The sequence below is a fragment of the Lutjanus erythropterus genome, chromosome 7 (assembly GCF_056507025.1).
Source record: "Lutjanus erythropterus isolate fLutEry1 chromosome 7, fLutEry1.hap2, whole genome shotgun sequence".
Lineage (NCBI taxonomy): Eukaryota > Metazoa > Chordata > Actinopteri > Lutjaniformes > Lutjanidae > Lutjanus > Lutjanus erythropterus.
Window position 1 is genome coordinate 39934315 of NC_139323.1, and position 18516 is coordinate 39952830.

At 39.0% G+C, this 18516-nt stretch overlaps 1 protein-coding gene across 4 annotated transcripts in view; it reads right to left on the minus strand.

Moving 5' to 3' along the window:
- The window catches only part of rfx2 (regulatory factor X, 2 (influences HLA class II expression)), a 35277-nt gene extending 18151 nt beyond the window's left edge, over positions 1-17126 (minus strand). For 2 of the 4 annotated variants that reach the window (XM_084723749.1, XM_084723748.1), the window contains exons 1-3: positions 16974-17126; positions 1645-1753; positions 864-953 (exon numbers count right to left, since the gene is read on the minus strand). In XM_084723749.1, the coding sequence (XP_084579875.1) occupies positions 864-953; positions 1645-1752 (198 nt within the window). In that variant the 5' untranslated portion in view covers position 1753; positions 16974-17126. Of the gene's footprint in view, positions 1-863; positions 954-1644; positions 1754-2138; positions 2542-16973 lie in introns of those variants that run through there. The other 2 variants (XM_084723751.1, XM_084723750.1) reach the window with 2 other exon arrangements.
- Between the last annotated feature and the right edge of the window lie 1390 nt (positions 17127-18516).

Below are 18516 nucleotides of genomic sequence, written 5' to 3' on the forward strand. Positions count from 1 at the left end.
CGAAGCAGGGATATAAATTTGTGCATGTGTGACTCCTAAGACTCGTACCGATGAGCTGATAGCAGGCAGTCAGGTCAGCCTCTGGTTTTCATCACTGAACACTAGACATCACACAGATTTCATGTTGGGATTTGGTTCAAGCCCCCAGGAATCACCGGGCTTTGCAGCAAATTATACCCCGACCCAGAGAAGACTTTTTGTCTTGTACGTCATAACAAAAGAAGCAGCTGTAAAGCTTAAAAAAATCCTCATCAAACTTAATAATATTAATTAGCTCATCTAAAAGTTACCAAGAGTTGTATTAAATTGTTATATTTTCATGTTATTCATGTATGCAGGCAGTGGGCCAGGCTCAGCCAGAGAAAGGCACTTTCACACACCTTTCACACAAGGGGCACAGGAAGCAGGAGAAACACTTTGACACATGCCCTGGAGGAGCAGCTTTCGGTGGAATGAACGGGATACCATGTTTGGGATCTTCATTCACAAACATGGTTTGTTTACTGTTTAAATTTATTGTCTAATGTGCCAGTCGAAGACCAAACCTACAACCCCCAAGTCTGAGTGTTACTATTTAAATATTAAAGTAAATTCTGACCCGAATGAGACATGAAAAGTTGATCAGATAATTGTAAATGACAGAATAAGTCCTGCTGAAACAGGCTATATGCTTAGTTTTGGGAAAATTGAATTCTGTTTATTTAAATTCATAGAAATAAATATAATCACCTTGTTACTTTACTGTACAATAAAGAAAATAGTATATAGGTCTCTGACTCAGTCACAAATTAATTTATTGTAAAACTTCAAGGGGTGTACAAATATTTTCACAGCACTGTATAAGTATGTACAGTACTGTGTACCTGCTGAGGCACCTGTTGAACCCTGGGTACTGAAAGCTGCTGTACTTGTCCTCCCTTCTGAGCTGAGCCTGTGGCTTGAACCAGCACCCTCTGTGTGGATACAAGACATAACTCAATTACATAGGTATGCACGTACAATTACATACATACACACATGATTATAAACATACAACAGTCAAACACAACATGGCAGTGCCCCCCTTAAGATAACAGTGATGATAGATTTGTGTGTTTAGTACAACACTGCATTTTCTCAGGGTGAACTCCTCTGACTGCTGGCAATGGAGATGCACTAGTCTATTTTGACACAAATTCAGACTGTGTTCTATAGATTGTGTTTACTACATTGCTTTTCTATAGCTTCAAATAGCTGTGGTAAAATGGATGTACTGGTCCAGTAAGGCAGGGAGAAGTTGTGGCAGAAGCTACCATGGTAAATAGATACAAGAGGCATCTGTTGGCAGCTTCAGTTGCTGACATTTTACAAACTGGAACCACTATTAAAAAAACATTTTTTATTTATTGCAGCTGTTGCATGGAGCACTGAACTATGAGTGCTTCCAGAGGAGCTTCTGTTGTCAAGATTTTGAACTGTTTCTTTCAGACACCATGCTAAAGCAGTAATATAGTAGCTGGTTTAGCTGGGATGGCTTCCAAAATAACTGGTCTTTTATACAGTTGGAACCTGGAAAAAAAAATAGGATGGAACAGTTATGTCATTACAGACTTTCCCCATTTGTCCTGTCATTGCAGTAGCAGCAGGGCGGCGGTAGTACCCTACCTGCTGGGAGGCTGGGACAGGCTGTACCACAGGGGCCTGAGCTGATGAGGACGTCCGCAGCGCTGCCACGCTGGTCGTGGTGTCTGACCCTCCCTCGGAGCTCTGCATGCTGGGTTGCAGGGCAGAAATGAAGAATGAGAAAGGAGAAAAGACATGAGTAGGGGAGATTTTGTACCAGACAGGTAACACTGCAGCTTGAAAGAAAACAATAAGAGCATTTTAAGTCTACACAAATGGACAACCATAATAAATAAAAGCTCTTCCACCCCACCCCTACTCTCTTGGAGCCACCAAGGCATTCTTTGTGCCCCAGGAGGTTTCTGGCTTTGCTAAGTCAAGCTGAGTCAGTGAAGCTCTCAGAGCCCCAGAGACTGCCCACCTTTGGCCTTAATCAATGGCAAAATAAGCAACCAAACAGTATTACACAGACACTCCTTGTCCCACTGACAGATCACACCCAGGTGGAAAAGTTACAGTACAGGAGTTCAAGTTACCAGTAGGACTGAAATGCTTCCTGAGGACCAAACCCACTGCCCCGACCCAGCTTTCCACTGGGTGACAATGTGCACAGCATAGCAAAGGGGAGCTAAAAATGGAGTGACACAAAGGCTCTCTTTTTCAAAAAAGGACAGAAAGGGAAAGAGCGGGAGTAAGGCAGGGACCAGAGAAGAATGGAACTGCAAGGGGGAGTAAGCAGATAAAAAAACAACTTCCCCACTCTGTCAAAAAAAAAAGAAAAAACGAAGGGGGAAAAAGATGAAAATGGCAGTGGGGCTCCGGCCCCTGCCAGGGTCCTGATGATATCCAGCGTTTGTTTCGAACGAGAGCCGTTCTCTGAGGGCTCCAATAATCCAGCTGATATGAGGAAATTCCTCAATGCTTTGTAAACGTTTGTCGGTTGCTATGGTGAGGAATCCATGACGACCACCCCCAACTCAACCCCCCCCCGCCTCCCCCTCCACCCCCTTTATAAAGCTCTTGCACAGGAACTTTCGAGTGCAAAAGCAAAGAGAAGAGGGGGAGAAGGATTAGAATAAGAGAGAGAGGGAGATACGGCACAGTTGGGGGGTGGGTTGAATTGATGAGCAGCCTTTGGTTTAAAGCAGAAATCCAGGAGCAGCAGGAAAAGTCAGTAGGTAGATGAGAGAACAGTGTTTACTGGTGGCATTACAGTAACAGGCCGCAAGACACAACCTGCTCAAGACGTGCTGTGATTAGTCAAACACAGGAGACACACTACAATGTTATTTTAATTTACTGGAAGAGATCTGAGAACAGTACTTAGGCTGCAGTAATCTGGAGGCTGAGCTGTTAGATCCAAGCAACAGGTGCAGCAGCTACCTTTATCTTTTGGCTTTCTCACAAGACTGCAATTTTCTTATTCAATTAGGTTCTTTTTTTAAAGTCTGAATTGCCAGTTCTGTTTTTTCTATCTAACTATAATTGACAGCATACATAAAAATTTTTGTGGCTTTTCTTGAATGGAAAATAAAATTGTATTTTCATCGACTATTTAAACGCTCAACAAGTAAGTTCTTCCACTAGGGGTCTCTCTCACATTACAACAATTACAAAAGATGTAGCTGGACATCGTGAAGTAGTTTGGGATCACGGGAGTTGTTTTCTTCATTGTTAAACACCAACCACTGCAGACGACGACCTGTCAGATGTGACACAATGAAATCACTCACGAAATTATGTATCAAGTTTACTCACATTCATCGATCGCCTTATTGCAACTACCAGCTTGTAGGAACTGCACCTTGAATATGGCCGTGACATTACTGTTGGTGTCACTGTGGGCACGGCGTGAATCACTGTGCAGCACATGTTAATTTGACTGGCCCAGAATAGGATATATCTTACACTGATAGGCTGGTCACCAGTCATGGCCAATCAAGCTGAAAAATCTCCAATACTGGTCACTGGCCGATCAATCAGTGCAGACCAAACCTAAACTGAGTGATGGGGCTGCACAATTACAGCTACTAAACTTGTGATTTCAGGCCTCTGCTTTATGTGATAATTAACAAGTCTGCATCTGTTGCATCAAACCAAGTGATCTTATGTGTCTTTAAATGCATCAATAAATGACAAATGACAAATTCAACTCAGATGGAAGGAGTAATAACAAAAACAAATTCAACATGTGACTCAGGTTGTTAAATATCAATACCTTTTCAATACCATGTGTTTAAAACAACACAACATTAGTGAAGTATTGTAGTACTGAAGATATTTGACTTGCAGTTTAACAAAACCAGACAGTGTTCAGTGACCTTTTCTGCACCAGCACTGTGGGCAGGTTGTTATTACATATTTTTTTAAAACTGTGTTTTGTGTGTGCCTACAACTTATGTTTCTTTTTGCCCTAACATTAAAGGAGATATTGAGTATATTTTTTTAAATACTAGTATTGTATCCAAGTTCAAAATTCTGACATTGTGACGACTGTGCATGTGACTTATGAGAAGAAGGAAGGAAAACACGGGCAGAATGAGTCAGAATCAAGGAAACCCCACTGGTGATCGAGAGGAAGAGGAAATAAATTAAAGCAAACCCATAGTCCCAACAAAAATGTTATGTACACACCAAAATACAGAGTCACATCCTCATTTGTGGAAAGCTTTCAGGGTTTAGGACTTCAATGATAATACCACTCATTTATACAACCACCTAAATCGTTGCCACTAAATAGAACATGATGGAGCCATCACAGACACTACCACAAAATCCCTACCACCCATAATCAAGTTCCCACAGGCAAAAGGAGATTGCAAGGGCAAACGTTTTACTAAAAAAATGCTTTCCCTACTGATCTCGACACTAAACCATAATCTCCACTCCACATGAGAAAATAGTTTCTCATTTTATCCACAATTGTTCAGGACTTGCTACAGATACAATACTTGAAATTTTTAGTGACCAACAGCATTAAAAAATTAGGGCTGAGCAATTTTGAAAAAAATATCAAATTAGGATTATTTTCATTAATATTGAAAATGCAATACTATAGGTAATGATAATTTAAAATAATTTTTTTGCAGAAATGTTTACCAAATGAAGATTTATTTTTTTTTAAGTCTGTAGATGATTTGTAGGACAGGACATCTCTACATCACAACATTCATTAATTCAAAAGTTTTCTGACACACATTTTGCCTTTAGAAAATATTGTAACACCTGCGATATGAAAATTACAGAAAGCCATATTGCGATTTCAATAAAAATTCGATTAAGTGTGCAGCCCTAATTTAAATTCACAAAACAAATTTCCCTGCTAACTGCAAAGTAGTTCTGAAACTTGCCTGTCAAGTCCTGCTGCTAGAGTCTCTCTCACATCAAAACAATAACAGTTTAGTCTAGTCTAGTTTGATGGCATCGTAAAGTAGCACAGAATCATGGGAGATGTTGTCTTCATTGTTAAACAACCACCGTTTCTAACTAGAATCTTTCTGACATGACGCATGCAGAAATCATGTTCAAAGAGGAGGTAATATATTAAACTTTATGGTACATTTCGTCATTTTCACCAACTTCCTTCCTCACTTTACTAACATGTCTCTCATGTTTTCCTGGAGATTAAATAGCAACTAACGCCTAATAGGAATCACACCATTAACTTGAATAAATCAGAGATTTCTCTTGGTTTAACTATTGTTTGAAACATGGAATAATGTAAGCACACATGACATATGTCAACCATTTTTAAACATTTTAATGCAGAAATGTTACATAATTCAGCTTTGAAGATTTTAGTTGTAACTTAAGGTTTGGGGACACTATTGGATGCTATTACAAAATCAGAGAGTGTACCTTTAAGATACAAAAACATCAGATTTGGGTGTGCCACCACTGGCATTTTCCATGTGTGGAGATTTTGCCACAGGCAAAGACATTGCCTGCTCTGCCTACATGACTAATAGACTGAGTGGAGGAGGCCTGTGTTGAAATTCCTGATATGTGTCAATCTTTAGACACACCATATCCAGTCTACCCCGAGCAGCCCTCTTCAATGTATTTGTTAGCACAGGCCACCACAATTAGCACTCACATGAAAAGACTCATATTCCATTAGAATTTTTCCTCACACTTCTTTCTTATATGTCATTAAAGCACCAAAAGACTATTATCAGAATGATGCTAACTAGGAGTGAATAATTTAAAAGCTGCTGCAATACTCAAGCATCTTTCTAAAGCAAAGAATTTGTCTATGAAGTGTCACTCCTGTTATAAATAGACTTGCAACAATCCCATCATTTATCTTCGGACTTGTCATTTTCACCAGAGGAAGTGACACAAGCCTGAGGGCTTCTTTCTGCCATTAAGGAGTGGGTGGCATGGCAAATGGTGGGGGGTCAAGAAACAGAGCACTGACCTGCACGTTTTCATCCATTAAAGCTCAATTAAAGCGCTCGATGTAATAAGTATGGTGAAGTGTGTCAAATCATTGGGCTGGAGGGGGAGAGACAGGAGAGTGTGCAGCCTTTCTGCCTTGTGTTCAGGGAAGGTTAAAAGCCACACAAATTCCCCAGTAGCCGCTCTGAAAGGCACAAAGGTAGAACACGGCAGGAGACACAGCACACTGCTGCAAAACTGCTTCTCTGAATGGGCTGCTGTGTAGGGCCAAAGCTTTCTGCCTCCAACCCAGAGACAACTTCACACACACACGGCTGTTTTCACGTCAGGTCTGTGAGCCTGGTTTCATTCAGCCAAATCCCAGATGAGCACTTAACAACATTACAACAACAGCCCCTCCTTTCATGACTTACCTGAGTTTTAAAAGCTATACGGAAACAAGAAGAGACACATTTTAAGAACCCCAAAGCCTCACAAACTGTCAGTAATGCTTCGGTCTATAATGTTTACGGTGCAGACGAGATTTAAACATCTGTCACTGACAGATCTAACTTAAACAGGGCTCAATCAGAGAAAAACACATACAGATGTTCAATTAAAAGCAGGAGCCCGCAGTCTTGGCTCATGTTTGCACTGGCCCACATTGTTTGCAGAGCAACAACGGTTGCTAGTGGCAACACTGTCCACTCCCGTTTCCAGGAGCCTGTTGCTATGCAACCAACAGAATACTTCCCAAACCAAACAATGCCATCCCCCCACCTGATCCCTCTATCTCACGCTAAGTAGAAACTTACAACAATAAATACTATGTAAGCTATTAATTTCAGACACCAGGGGACATGGAGGCAGAGTTATTCCTGTGTTGCAGTTATATAATAAAAATGTACAGACTTTACGCTGGTTTAGACTTGATTGAAGAGGACAGGATGAAGTGATCTGTTTTTGTAACTACTTGCTGCTCAAAGGAAGGGGGAATGTTTAAGTCATCAAGGAGACAACAGTCTGTTCCTCAAGGTTGCTTTATACTCATGCCACCCAAAAACAACACTTCCAAAAGCAAGTTGAGTCTTTCCAAAGTTCCTCGGGCAGAGGAGATAGTAAAACAGCTTGAGCAGATTAATACTTTTTCCAACTCAGGGGAAGATAAAACAAAATAAAGCAGAGGCAGACACTTGTTGCTTTTAAAGGGACACCTACGGGTGACATTTGTTGTGTTCTATGCAGATGTACCTCTGTTACACTTCGAAGAGCAACAGGTCTGACAGGCATAAACATGTGTTGGCTAATTTGAGGATTATAATTTTGTCGCAAGACAAATTCAATGTCATTTAGGGGGTTGAAAAAACACTTTCTTTTCTTTGATTTCATTACAAAAAACCCTATAAGATCACACAGGCACACGCGCTCACACAAAGAGCGAATTAAGATATGATAAGAGATTTCCACAACAGAGGCTGTTCTTCAAGCCTGTCTCATTAATTCATGGCTAATCCAATCAAAGCAGCTCTTGGGGTCTGCAGATGGCAGAGTTTGAGGGGGAGAGAGGGAGAGAGAGCAGGAGGCACCGACCACTGTCTCTGATCCAAGCCCCCCACCCCCACCCGCACCTCTGGTCATCAGCACAACCTGTCCACTCCGTCACCATGTGCGCTGCAGGCCTGACAGCCACAGAGAGAAAGATCAAACTGTTGCCATGGAGATTGTGTGTTCGCCCATGCTCTACACTAGCAACTTCCTCCCCCCACGCCCTACCTCTTCTAACCCTTTCCAGATTTCCATTGCACCCCCCCACCCCCACCAACCCTCAGCCCTTGTCCTTAACATTACACATCTCAAGATGAAGAATGAGGATTTGAAACTAAACATTTAGAGAAGTTAAACTGGAAACACACAAAGAGTGGGGAGATGGTCACAACAGGGAATATAATCATACTATACTCATACATGTGAGCGTCTCTCTCTTCCATGAACATCTATCTAATGTGTTACAGGGCCGCCATACTGTTGAATCGGGGGGGTGACTTCACTCAAATCACCTGGCTGCTTAAGTAGATGGTGGTGTAGACCAAAAAAAAGAACATTTAAATGTAGTCTCAGCTAAATCCAAAGCGCTATTAATTAGATCACCTAACATATTCACAAAAACAGAAAAAACCCAGAGAGCACATACTCATACTAGGGCAGCGCAATCCTCTAAATTATTTTGGGGCTGCAACTAATGATTATTTTATTGTCAAATAATCTGTTGATAGTTTTCTATCAAATGGTTGTTTGGTCTATAAATTGTCAGAAAAATCCATCAGATTACTGTGATAAAAGAACCCAGGAAAGATTCACATTTGAGAAGCTGGAATCAGAGAATTCAGATTTTTTTTTCTTAAAAAATGACTCAAATCAATTAACTGGCTATCAAGATAGCTGGCGATTGATTTAATGATGATTAAAATTTGATTAAACGATAAATTGATGGCATGCTAAATTAATTATCCTAATAACAGAAAATATTAACAAATTTAATGTCTGTTGTTTTTAATGAAAGCAGTACTTCATGAAAAAATGAGAAAAATATTTGAAAATGCACTTTTGATGTTGAAATGTCTTTTTCAGCGTTTCTCCTAGAATTTTTTTTTTTTTTTAAGTGCAGAATGGCACATTGACACCGTCAGCTTTGATTAGATGGTGCAGCGGGCAGGCTGCAATTTATATTTGTGTTCAATTTTTTGTTTGCTCTGTATATTCAAAACTTCAAACAAAGTGATCACAAGGACAGCGTGACTTAATAAGCTGCATTTATTGCATAAATAAGCTGAGCAACCCATGACTTCTGTAAAACATCACAAACACTGTGCATGAAATGCAGATCAAACACAAATCAGTGATCTATGAATTAATGGATTTTTGGAGTTATCTCTGGCATTTAAAAAAAGATTTTTTATGACCTGGTGGGGCTTCCCATTTACCCGGTGGCCTGTACAATTATAGGGAAACACTGCTTTTTTTATCCTTTCTGTAAAACTAATCACTTGTTCTTTGGGCCATGGCCTACTTTTCCACCTAATTTTATGAAATCTGATGATGAGATTTCCTGCTAACTATCAAACAAACAAGAAGAACTACACACGGAGCCTCCTTGCCTCAGGTAATGTTGCGGTCTCTTTGACAATCTTCACAAAATGACTGCATTAAATCAAACCCAATCACAGAGACTGGCAACCTGGAGTGAGTAACTATCCTAACGCTTTAGTCTAGTCCAGACTTGTGTCCTATTCTGTAGAAATATAACACTACTCACTCCACATGCTAAACGTTCACATTGACGTTCTTTAAATCTGCTTTCACTTGTTCCCTTAAACAGGTGTGTTTCCAACCTGTGGACTTTTATATCTCAGGGAACCACATTCTGCAGAGATGACCTCAGATGCTGGCAGCGTGCTGCCTTGATCTTGACCGATGAACCTGAGATAAGTGTTTTGCTGCACTGGAGGAGTCTGGCTTCTTGGCAAGCATTCACTTACACACAGATACAACACTGAGAGAATCACCAAACTGTATGTACAGTATGCTTTCACAGGCACTACTTGACACAAACAATGAGTCATCACTTAATGCTTGAAAACTGAGACAGATCCAAGTGGCTGTTGTTCATGCAGTGAATACTGTGCCACACTGAATACTTGACATCAGACTCAGATTTAAGTATTTAATACCTCTTTGACACAAAATCCTATTCAAGGTAGAAACACAGGCTCACTCTGCATCTGACAGTCATTCTTGAACAGTACACACAGGTAAATGTTGGGTTGCTGCCATTCACATAAGAGTCAAGTCTGCAACTGCATTTTTTTGTAAACGATATGGCCACATTAACATGACATTTAGTGTTTAATAGGATGCTATCTGAACACTGGTGGTTTAACGTGGTGCAATTTTAATGCAGCAACTCAACCTTTCATACAAAAACTGATCAGGATCTGGATTTTAAATCATCTTGTCTGCAGCCAGCAGCCAGATCCAGTGACATGCGTTAGATATTAAAAATTATGACTTACATAATATCAGCAGCATTCACACAGTAATTTAGCTAATCCTATTCAGTGTCATTTCCAGATCATTAACCATCAAATTATTCAAGGATCTGAAAACTGCTCCTGCATGGCAATTTGCATTAAGATGGTCATCACAGAACACACAGTAAAAGGTGGTGACAGGGCACACCTAAAATCCTGTCTATTGGTCTACATAATGGTGTATAAAGTTCATTTTTTCCAAACGTTGCCTATTTATTAATTTCTTTGCCATTTTGTTTTGCTGACTGAAATTTTTCATGATGATTCAGATGGGTTTGACTACTTTGCCAGTGGCAAGACTTTTCAGTTAGTTCTACTACCTCAGCTACAATTTCCAACAACTCTTCTGTCTGGCAGCACAAGTACAGCTACAATAATTAGAATTAGAGCTGTCACAATAGTGATATTGCAATATCATTTTAAACATATTGTAAAGAAAAAGTATTATAATATCAATACTTTTGACAGCCCCCAGCAAGCATACAATGCTGTTTTCAAATTACCGTCATACTGAACTAGAGCCGTTCCAATACCAGTTTTTTCCTCCCCAATACCTGAACTTAGCTTACCAGCCAATTCCCATTACAGATCCAATACCAGTTAAACGCGTTCTAAAACATAAACAGATAAATTCAGAGAATAAACTCCATAAAACATGACTTCATCATCTTTGGGGGGGGGTGCAGGACACTACTGGGAAGAAGCAGGGTCTCGTTTTGGGTTAAAAAAATTACATAGTATTTGATCGGTACATAGAGTGGCGTACTCAACAACACTCAATACTACATTTTCAGCAGTATCTAAAGTATTTTCCAATGCTGGTCTCATTATTGGAACAATCCTTCTGAAGAGTGGAAGAAGATGGTCCTCAAGATCAGGAAAGGGATCTTAGGGCTGCATAGTAAAGACATCCAGTATTAAGCTGAAACAACCCTGTTTCCACCTGTGACAATGCTGTCTTCCACCATTGTTCCCCATCAAATCTCCTAATTAAAGAGCTTCTGAAAAGCTTTGCTGCAGCCCCAACAAATTCAATCCAAAAGTATTGTCTGAGTCTACTCTTTTGAAAATCTGATCAAATCTCACTCCACTAAAGGCCTGGTTTTGGTTCTGGTAATTACTTTGTAGCAGGTCTACACTGACAGGAGCTCTTTTTTAAGCCAAATAAACATCTCTTAACAAACTAGCCTAAAACTCTACAAAAGAAAGGAAAAGTGCAGAGAGGATGGGGGGCTGCTACTATCCCTGCCTGAAAGAGAGAGCCAGGGGGGTCGGTCATTGTAATGCAAATGTCACTGCCTTGTCTGCTGTTTGTGGCAGGAAATTTAATTAGCAGTTGTGTAGCTACGATACAAACAGGTGGAATGTTAAGAATGCTCCTGATGACACACTCGCAGACAGAAGAGACAGACTGAAAAACATTTCATTTCACAACAAGTTTCAACTTGTTGCCACAGCGCGCAGGCCAATCAGTGGCAGCATTTTTTTTTTTTTTTGGTATATGACAGGATTTGTTTCTTTGTATCCTAGCAGCTGAGCCTACAATGATTTCCAAAATCTTTGTAGCTGGAAGACTTAATGTGAGAGTCACAAGGACACTTAAACTATTTTCCTTTCAACAGATTCTTATAAAACAGTAACGGCATATCACTTTAAATGAAAAGCCCTTCACAAATAAATGAATTATGAAGATTATGAAACTGAAACATTTCATGTGTACAAATGGCACTATTATTTTCCACTTAACAAGCCCCACAAGGCATTCTCCTCTCAGTTCTTCTGCTTTGCTCTATGATTTCCTGACATGCCTTTGACTGGAGTTATGAGATAACCCATTAAAACTGTGTTAATATCAGACAATGAAATGTGCAGTTCAGTTAGCACAGCAGGGGGTAAATGCAACTATATGAATATGATCAACTGTAAACAGCAGCAGCAAAACTGATGGCAGAGGCTGGGTCCGTGTCTATATCTGTAGCTGGCTATTGGATTGAGAACTTCTCCCCGAGGCAACAGTAGGCCTCATCAAGATAAGCTAAATACAGAATGAGCAAACACACATACACAAGCACATCCACACGGCGCACTCATGTATGTGCACACTGCACACACACTCACACAGAACATGTGACCAAAAGCTGTGTCAGGTCACCCGCCGCCCAAGAGACCACTGCAGCTGTCCTATTGATAGCTGAACTGTACTACACACACGGGTCCATTAAACACTCAAAATGGCACACGGGCAACAGTGGACACTGCTACGCACAAGCATAAGGGCAACTAGAGAGACGGCTTAAAAGAAGGCCAGGGGAGAGGAGGTTAGGGCTAAAGAGGGAGCATAATTTTCTGTAAATCACAGGCCAGAATGGCACTCGTGAAACGGACCAAAGCACGATGATGACCATGAGAGGCAAGCTAGGTCAGTGAAATTTAGGATACAAACTAGAGCTGTCACCAGAATTTTAAACTTTGATAATTTACTCGTATAAAAAAAATGATACTCAACACCTCTTTTGATACCATGGCAAAAAGAAAGAAAAGTCCTTAGCACACAAAATAGGACAGTGCACAGTGCAGGTACAGAAAAGGTCACTGAACTGGGGCTGCAACTAACAATTATTTTCCAATCTGTCAATTAGTTTCTCGACTGATTGATTAATCACAAGTCACATTCTTGTTACTTGAAAAATAGAGCACACAGACGTAAAGTAACAATTATTTCGATTTTTGATCAATCTAATTTTCTACACTACTCTATTAGTTTTTGGTCCATAAAATGTCAGAAAATGTTGATTAGTGTTTCTCAAAGCCAAACCTAATAGTTTACTTCAAAGCATGAGTAAAGAAACCTAATAATATTCACACATGAGAGACTGAAATCAGAGAATTTAGATTTTTTTCTTAAAAATCAAACAATTTAATAATTGATTAATCGTTTCAGCTCTACACTGAACACTGTCTGGTTTTAATGCAAGCCAAACTGAAGCTTTTGAATGAGCACTTAAGATATTTTTTTTAAAATACTGGGTTCAACATTAATGTTTTTTTCCACTTGCCCAGTCCAGTCAGTGGGTAAAAAATGTACCTGCCCAAAGTCAATTTTTACTTGCCCCTGTACAGTTTGTTTTTTAAGCGTTTGTTAAATAACAACAAAGACTAAGTTAATTGTTATGTTTAATCTGTGGCTGCAACGTCTATTAAATGTCAGAAAAGAATTAAGTACAAGGTGTTAGAGGTGTCTCAATTTCAATATTAAATTAAAAATGATTTTTTTTCTCTCCACCCCCACATATTTTTGGCACTGGACACTTGTCCAAAACATCACTGCAAAGACAACACAGTGTAGCTTACCAGCCATTACATCACACTAAATACCATCTTTTTAAATAAGTAAATTTAAATGACAGTTGTCAGCGTGTACAACTCATGATCAGTTTATCTTTACATATCAAGACTCAATAATCTAACATAACAAAAAAAAGTTCAACATTGAATTACCTTAAAATCGAAAACTGAGTCATAAATTTAGAGAATCTCAACACTCCAACATGTGGTTCTGAAAAAGTCTTGAGGTATGAATATTTTTGACAACTAGACAGTACAGACCATACAGACAATCTGCAAGCAACCCACAACTGAAAAACAAAATAAATTTACCTCCACTTTCAAACTGGCATCTTCATTTATAATTTTCTGTACTTTACAAGCCAGTAAGAAATTTCGAAATAACTCTCCAACCACCAGCTGCTCTCCACTTTGTTTAACTCTCTTCTCTTTCTCTGTGACCTGCCTCTGCAAGCCAAAGCTATGCAGTCTCACCACAAAGAAGGAGATGAAAATAACCTGATTAAAAACACTGACTTTTAAAAGAATAACATTTCACCCCCTGGCCCACTCCATCCCCTTTCTTTCCATGACTTGGGTGTATTTGTATATCAAGTTGCCATGTAAACATAACAGTGTCACGCTCAAATTGGGGGGTGGGGTTGGTGGGGGTTACACACAGAGTTTCAGCACAGTCATCTCTCTTTATTTTCTTTGTAGCTGCAGTGGGTTGTCTGACCAATCAAAGTTAGCTCTTTCTCTGACACTTCATTCAAAACAATCCGAGTCTTTTGTTAATGTGCATTCAATCCTTCTCTAAAGCTTCATGAACATTACATTTTAATATATTATGCACCCTAGATATTAATTATGATTTATAAAACCATGCACAGATCTGCTTTTTGACCCCTTTTTGCCTATTAGGAAATAGATATCAGCCTGCATCAATAATACATCTCCTAAAATTAATCATTCAGCTCTCTTCCTTTACAAGATGAATACTAAATACACATTTGAAAGTTTATAACTCAATTCATTAGTAGCGAGGAGGGTGTTAATTAGAGAAATTTTCATGCTGCAAAGATTCTTCCCGATGCTTCAATAGCAAACAACATTACAAATGACCGAGCACCTGACAGCTGTCTCTGAAAAGATAGTTCATTAGAATTAATGTGTCTCAGGAGACAAAAGGAGACAGACTCCCAAAAGGAGAAAAAAGGTATGCAAAGTGCTGGAAAGCAGCCACAACCGCACTGTAAAACTAATGGGGAAGAGGAGAATTTAAAATCACTGGGGGTCTACTTTTCCGTGGTCCCTCGTCATTACTACAGTGCAGATTGATATGAGTCTTAAACTCTAAAGCAAGATCAAGTAGTAACCCTAACGAGACCTGACACTTCAACAATGAAACAATAACACTGAGAACAACTTAGTTATTAGCTTAATTACCCAGCTTTTTTTTAGTTTGGTCAATCCTTCAGACTAAAAGCCAGGATATCTCTGCCTTGGCTGCTTCAATTTTCACCATCATTTTTTAAATCCGTCTCGAGTCCCTATACAACACAATCTCTGGACTTGAAATTTACACTGACATATAGAATAACTAGAAGAAAAAATGTTCACCAACTATTTTGATTAAATCATTGGTTTCAGTCATTCTTTAAGTAAATGTGAATATATTCTGGTTTCTTTACCCCTCTGTGACAGTGAACTGAATATCTTTGGGATGTGGAAAAAAACACATTTGAGGATGTCATCTTGGGCTTTGGGAAACACTAATCAACATTTTTCACCATTTACTGACATTCTGAGAACACAACAACTAATCGGTAAATATAGAATATCACTGACAGATTAATGCAAATAATCGTCAGATGCAGCCCTGTATTGGTTCAACAGGTTTAAGTTTGGCAGATGGTGCTCATAGGGATGTCTGCCTTCTTTCAAATATAATGCAACAAGCAATCAGCTAATAAATTAGAAGAACTCAAACGCAACGCTTCTTTCAAGAAATCATGATGCAGTTACTTAAGATAATCTACAGACTTTCTTTTACCGTTGAAAGAAAGTAGTTCCTACATGGAACTGCTCACAACAAGGTCTGTGGATTACATTTAGTACTCAGGTCATGATTTCAGCACAGCAACGCTGGTGTTGAGTTTTTAAAATGTATTTTTTGGCCCTTGGAGCACCACAAGCTGAGTGACATCTAATACCATTATATTTGAGATAATGGCAAACATGTCTTTAGGCGATATCTCCAAAACTTAAGAACTCACATCAAAACAATCTAGACACATAACACAGCACTACAGGCCAGAGAAAAATATACATTTTTAATTTTGAGGTGAACTGCCCCTTTAATATAGTTTAATGCTTAGTTTTAAAAGCATATATATATATATATATATATATATATATACATATATACATCTCTCACAAAAGACAGAGCAGTTTAAAAGAACCATCACAGCACTACCTGATGTTGGGGTGAACTATCCCTTTAACATACAAGCGTATCTTATTGGATGCCAACTTTAAAAGCATATACAAACAGTACTTTAAATACTCCATCTCTCACATAAGACTGTAAAAACAAGACAGCGGTATTCAGAACCATCATAGCACCACCTAGCTGTAACCAGTTATTCAAGCTATTTCTGAAATATTAAAAACTTTGTGAAACTTTGCTCCGTTTAGAAATCAAGGCCGTATGATCTGATTAACATAGATTAGATAATCTTGACAGTTTACGACGCTCCAGAGACAGAGACCAGTGGACCAGTGGAGGCGTAACGGCGACTGTCGTAACGTCGCCGGTAGAAGTTCATATATCCGAGCTCGACTGCGTGATATATTTTAATCCCTTTTACGAGACAATTTGTGGGTGAAAATCGACCCAAGTCAAACCGGCAAACTGCGTGCTGAAAGCGAAAGTTATCCTCCGGCTGAGTTCACGCTCGCTCGCTTGCTTGCTTGCTTGCATGCTCGCTTGCAGCGGACGTTAGTTACAGTTTGAGCACCAGGACCAACGTTGCTAACAGCGCTAGCTTTGTACATTTCCACCTGCTTGAACACCGTTCAGGCAGAGAAAATACGCTGCGAGGATAAAGTTTGTCCGTGCGGTGACGAACGACAGACAGCTGCCGTTAACAACGAGACAAACGGTTAAACTCACAGCTGAACTCATCGCTGCTGGTTGTCTTTCAGTTAGCATTAGTTAGCCGCAGCTCGACTGATAGCCTCGCCATCCATCCTGCTGGGATTGAGCCTGGTTCACCGTCTCCACACAAGACTACACAACGTAGCAACAAGTGTAAAGTGATGTTTTGAGTTGGAGTAACGTTCACGTCGTGTGTAATGTTTACGTAAATTATAGCAAAACAAAAAAGCAGAAAGAGGAGACAGAGGTGCAAGCTGACTTTAGGTGCAAGAAGCAGTTAAATGGAGAGTGGAAAGCCGTTCTCAACTTGGGGCGGATGCCACAAAGAAGGGAAAGTTATGTTGGAGGAAAGAACCAAGCATTTTTCTCCGAACTAAGATAAATTTAGACTCTGAATTCTATAAAAATATATTCACCTTTGCCTTGAGAAAAGTTCTGGCTCTGCTCTCTTTCCCCACACTCTCTCCCACTCGCTCGGTGACGGTTCCAGATGCTGCTGCTGCTGTTGCTGAGTGTTGGCCCGTTGGTAAGTAACTGTCTCCACGGCTACAGTCACTATGGCGCGAGGGGGTCTCGAGGCAACTGTTGCTACCCTCGAATGCCTACGTCAGGGCCCTCACTATGCGAGGGAGGGGCCAGAGGGAAACGAGGTCCGCCCAGTTAAATAAAGATGTAAGTCTGATTTTAACCACTAGGAGGCGATCTTAGCTAGGGAATTCACTGACACGCAGTTAAATTAGTCATTTATTTTTTCAATTGACTTTCTACTGACTTCACATTATATTAATGTTGACCAGCATTATTATTAGAGCAATTTATTGACTATTTTGATTATTGATTAATCGGTTTGAGGGGTTTTTTTTTAAAGAAAAAGGTTAAAATTTTCTACCTCAAGCTTCTTAAATGTGATTATTTTCTGGTTTCTTTACTCTGACAGTAAAGTGAATATCTTCAAGTTGTGAGTAAACCAAAACATTTGAGGATGTAATCTTAGACTTTTGGAAACACTAACTGATTTTTTTTTTTTTTCACCATTTTCTGACATTTTAAAAACAAACAACCAACAAACAAAATAATTGACTGATTAACCGCCTATGAAAATCAGCACTAGTTGCAGCACATTTACAGCTTTAAAAAATCTTTTCATTTATATTGACAAGACAACATTATGTGATGTTGTGTTCATATTCTTTTTGTTTCTATTGATTTTTTGGTTTTCTGTTGTTATATCGCCTCCTGGGTTTTCTGCTGTTGTGCTGTTTGTCAAGTTACTTTGAAAACTGTTTTTAAAGGTGCTATGCAAATAAAGTAATTATAATATTATTACTCTTATTATAATTCTTAATCCTCCTATCGTCCTTATTGTTTTATATTGCAGCACTTAATTCTTACATTTCTTATTTTTCTATTTCTTCTTTTCTTGCTGATACTTGTTATGTTATATATTTTTGTTCCATCATTTTGTTATATATTGCAGTATAATGCGCACATTTTTATGTTTATTTTCCATTTCTTATCATTTCTCTATGCTTACACATATATATATATATTTCTATTCTTGAATGGTTGCATCCATAACATGACTGCATTTCAATTATAACAATCAGTAATGTATTTCTGATTGTGATTCTAATTAAAAATAGATATCATCTTATTTAAACCGATTATATAATATCATTTACTTCCAGCACTACATTCCAACAAGCCCCAACAAAGATGAGCAGCAAAAACCTGGAATATTTTTTAAACTTTTAACACTGCTGAGAGAAATGACATAAATGCACATCTTAAACTACTCATCTTTGTCTTCTTATACATGTCTGTTATTGTACATATAATTTTTTTTTGCAAAATGTTTTTAAAAAGCCTATTATACATAAATGTTCTGTTTGTATTTCCTTTTCTTCATGCAAGAATGCAACCAGCTGTGTCTTGCTGCATTTTACATCTTCAGCACAT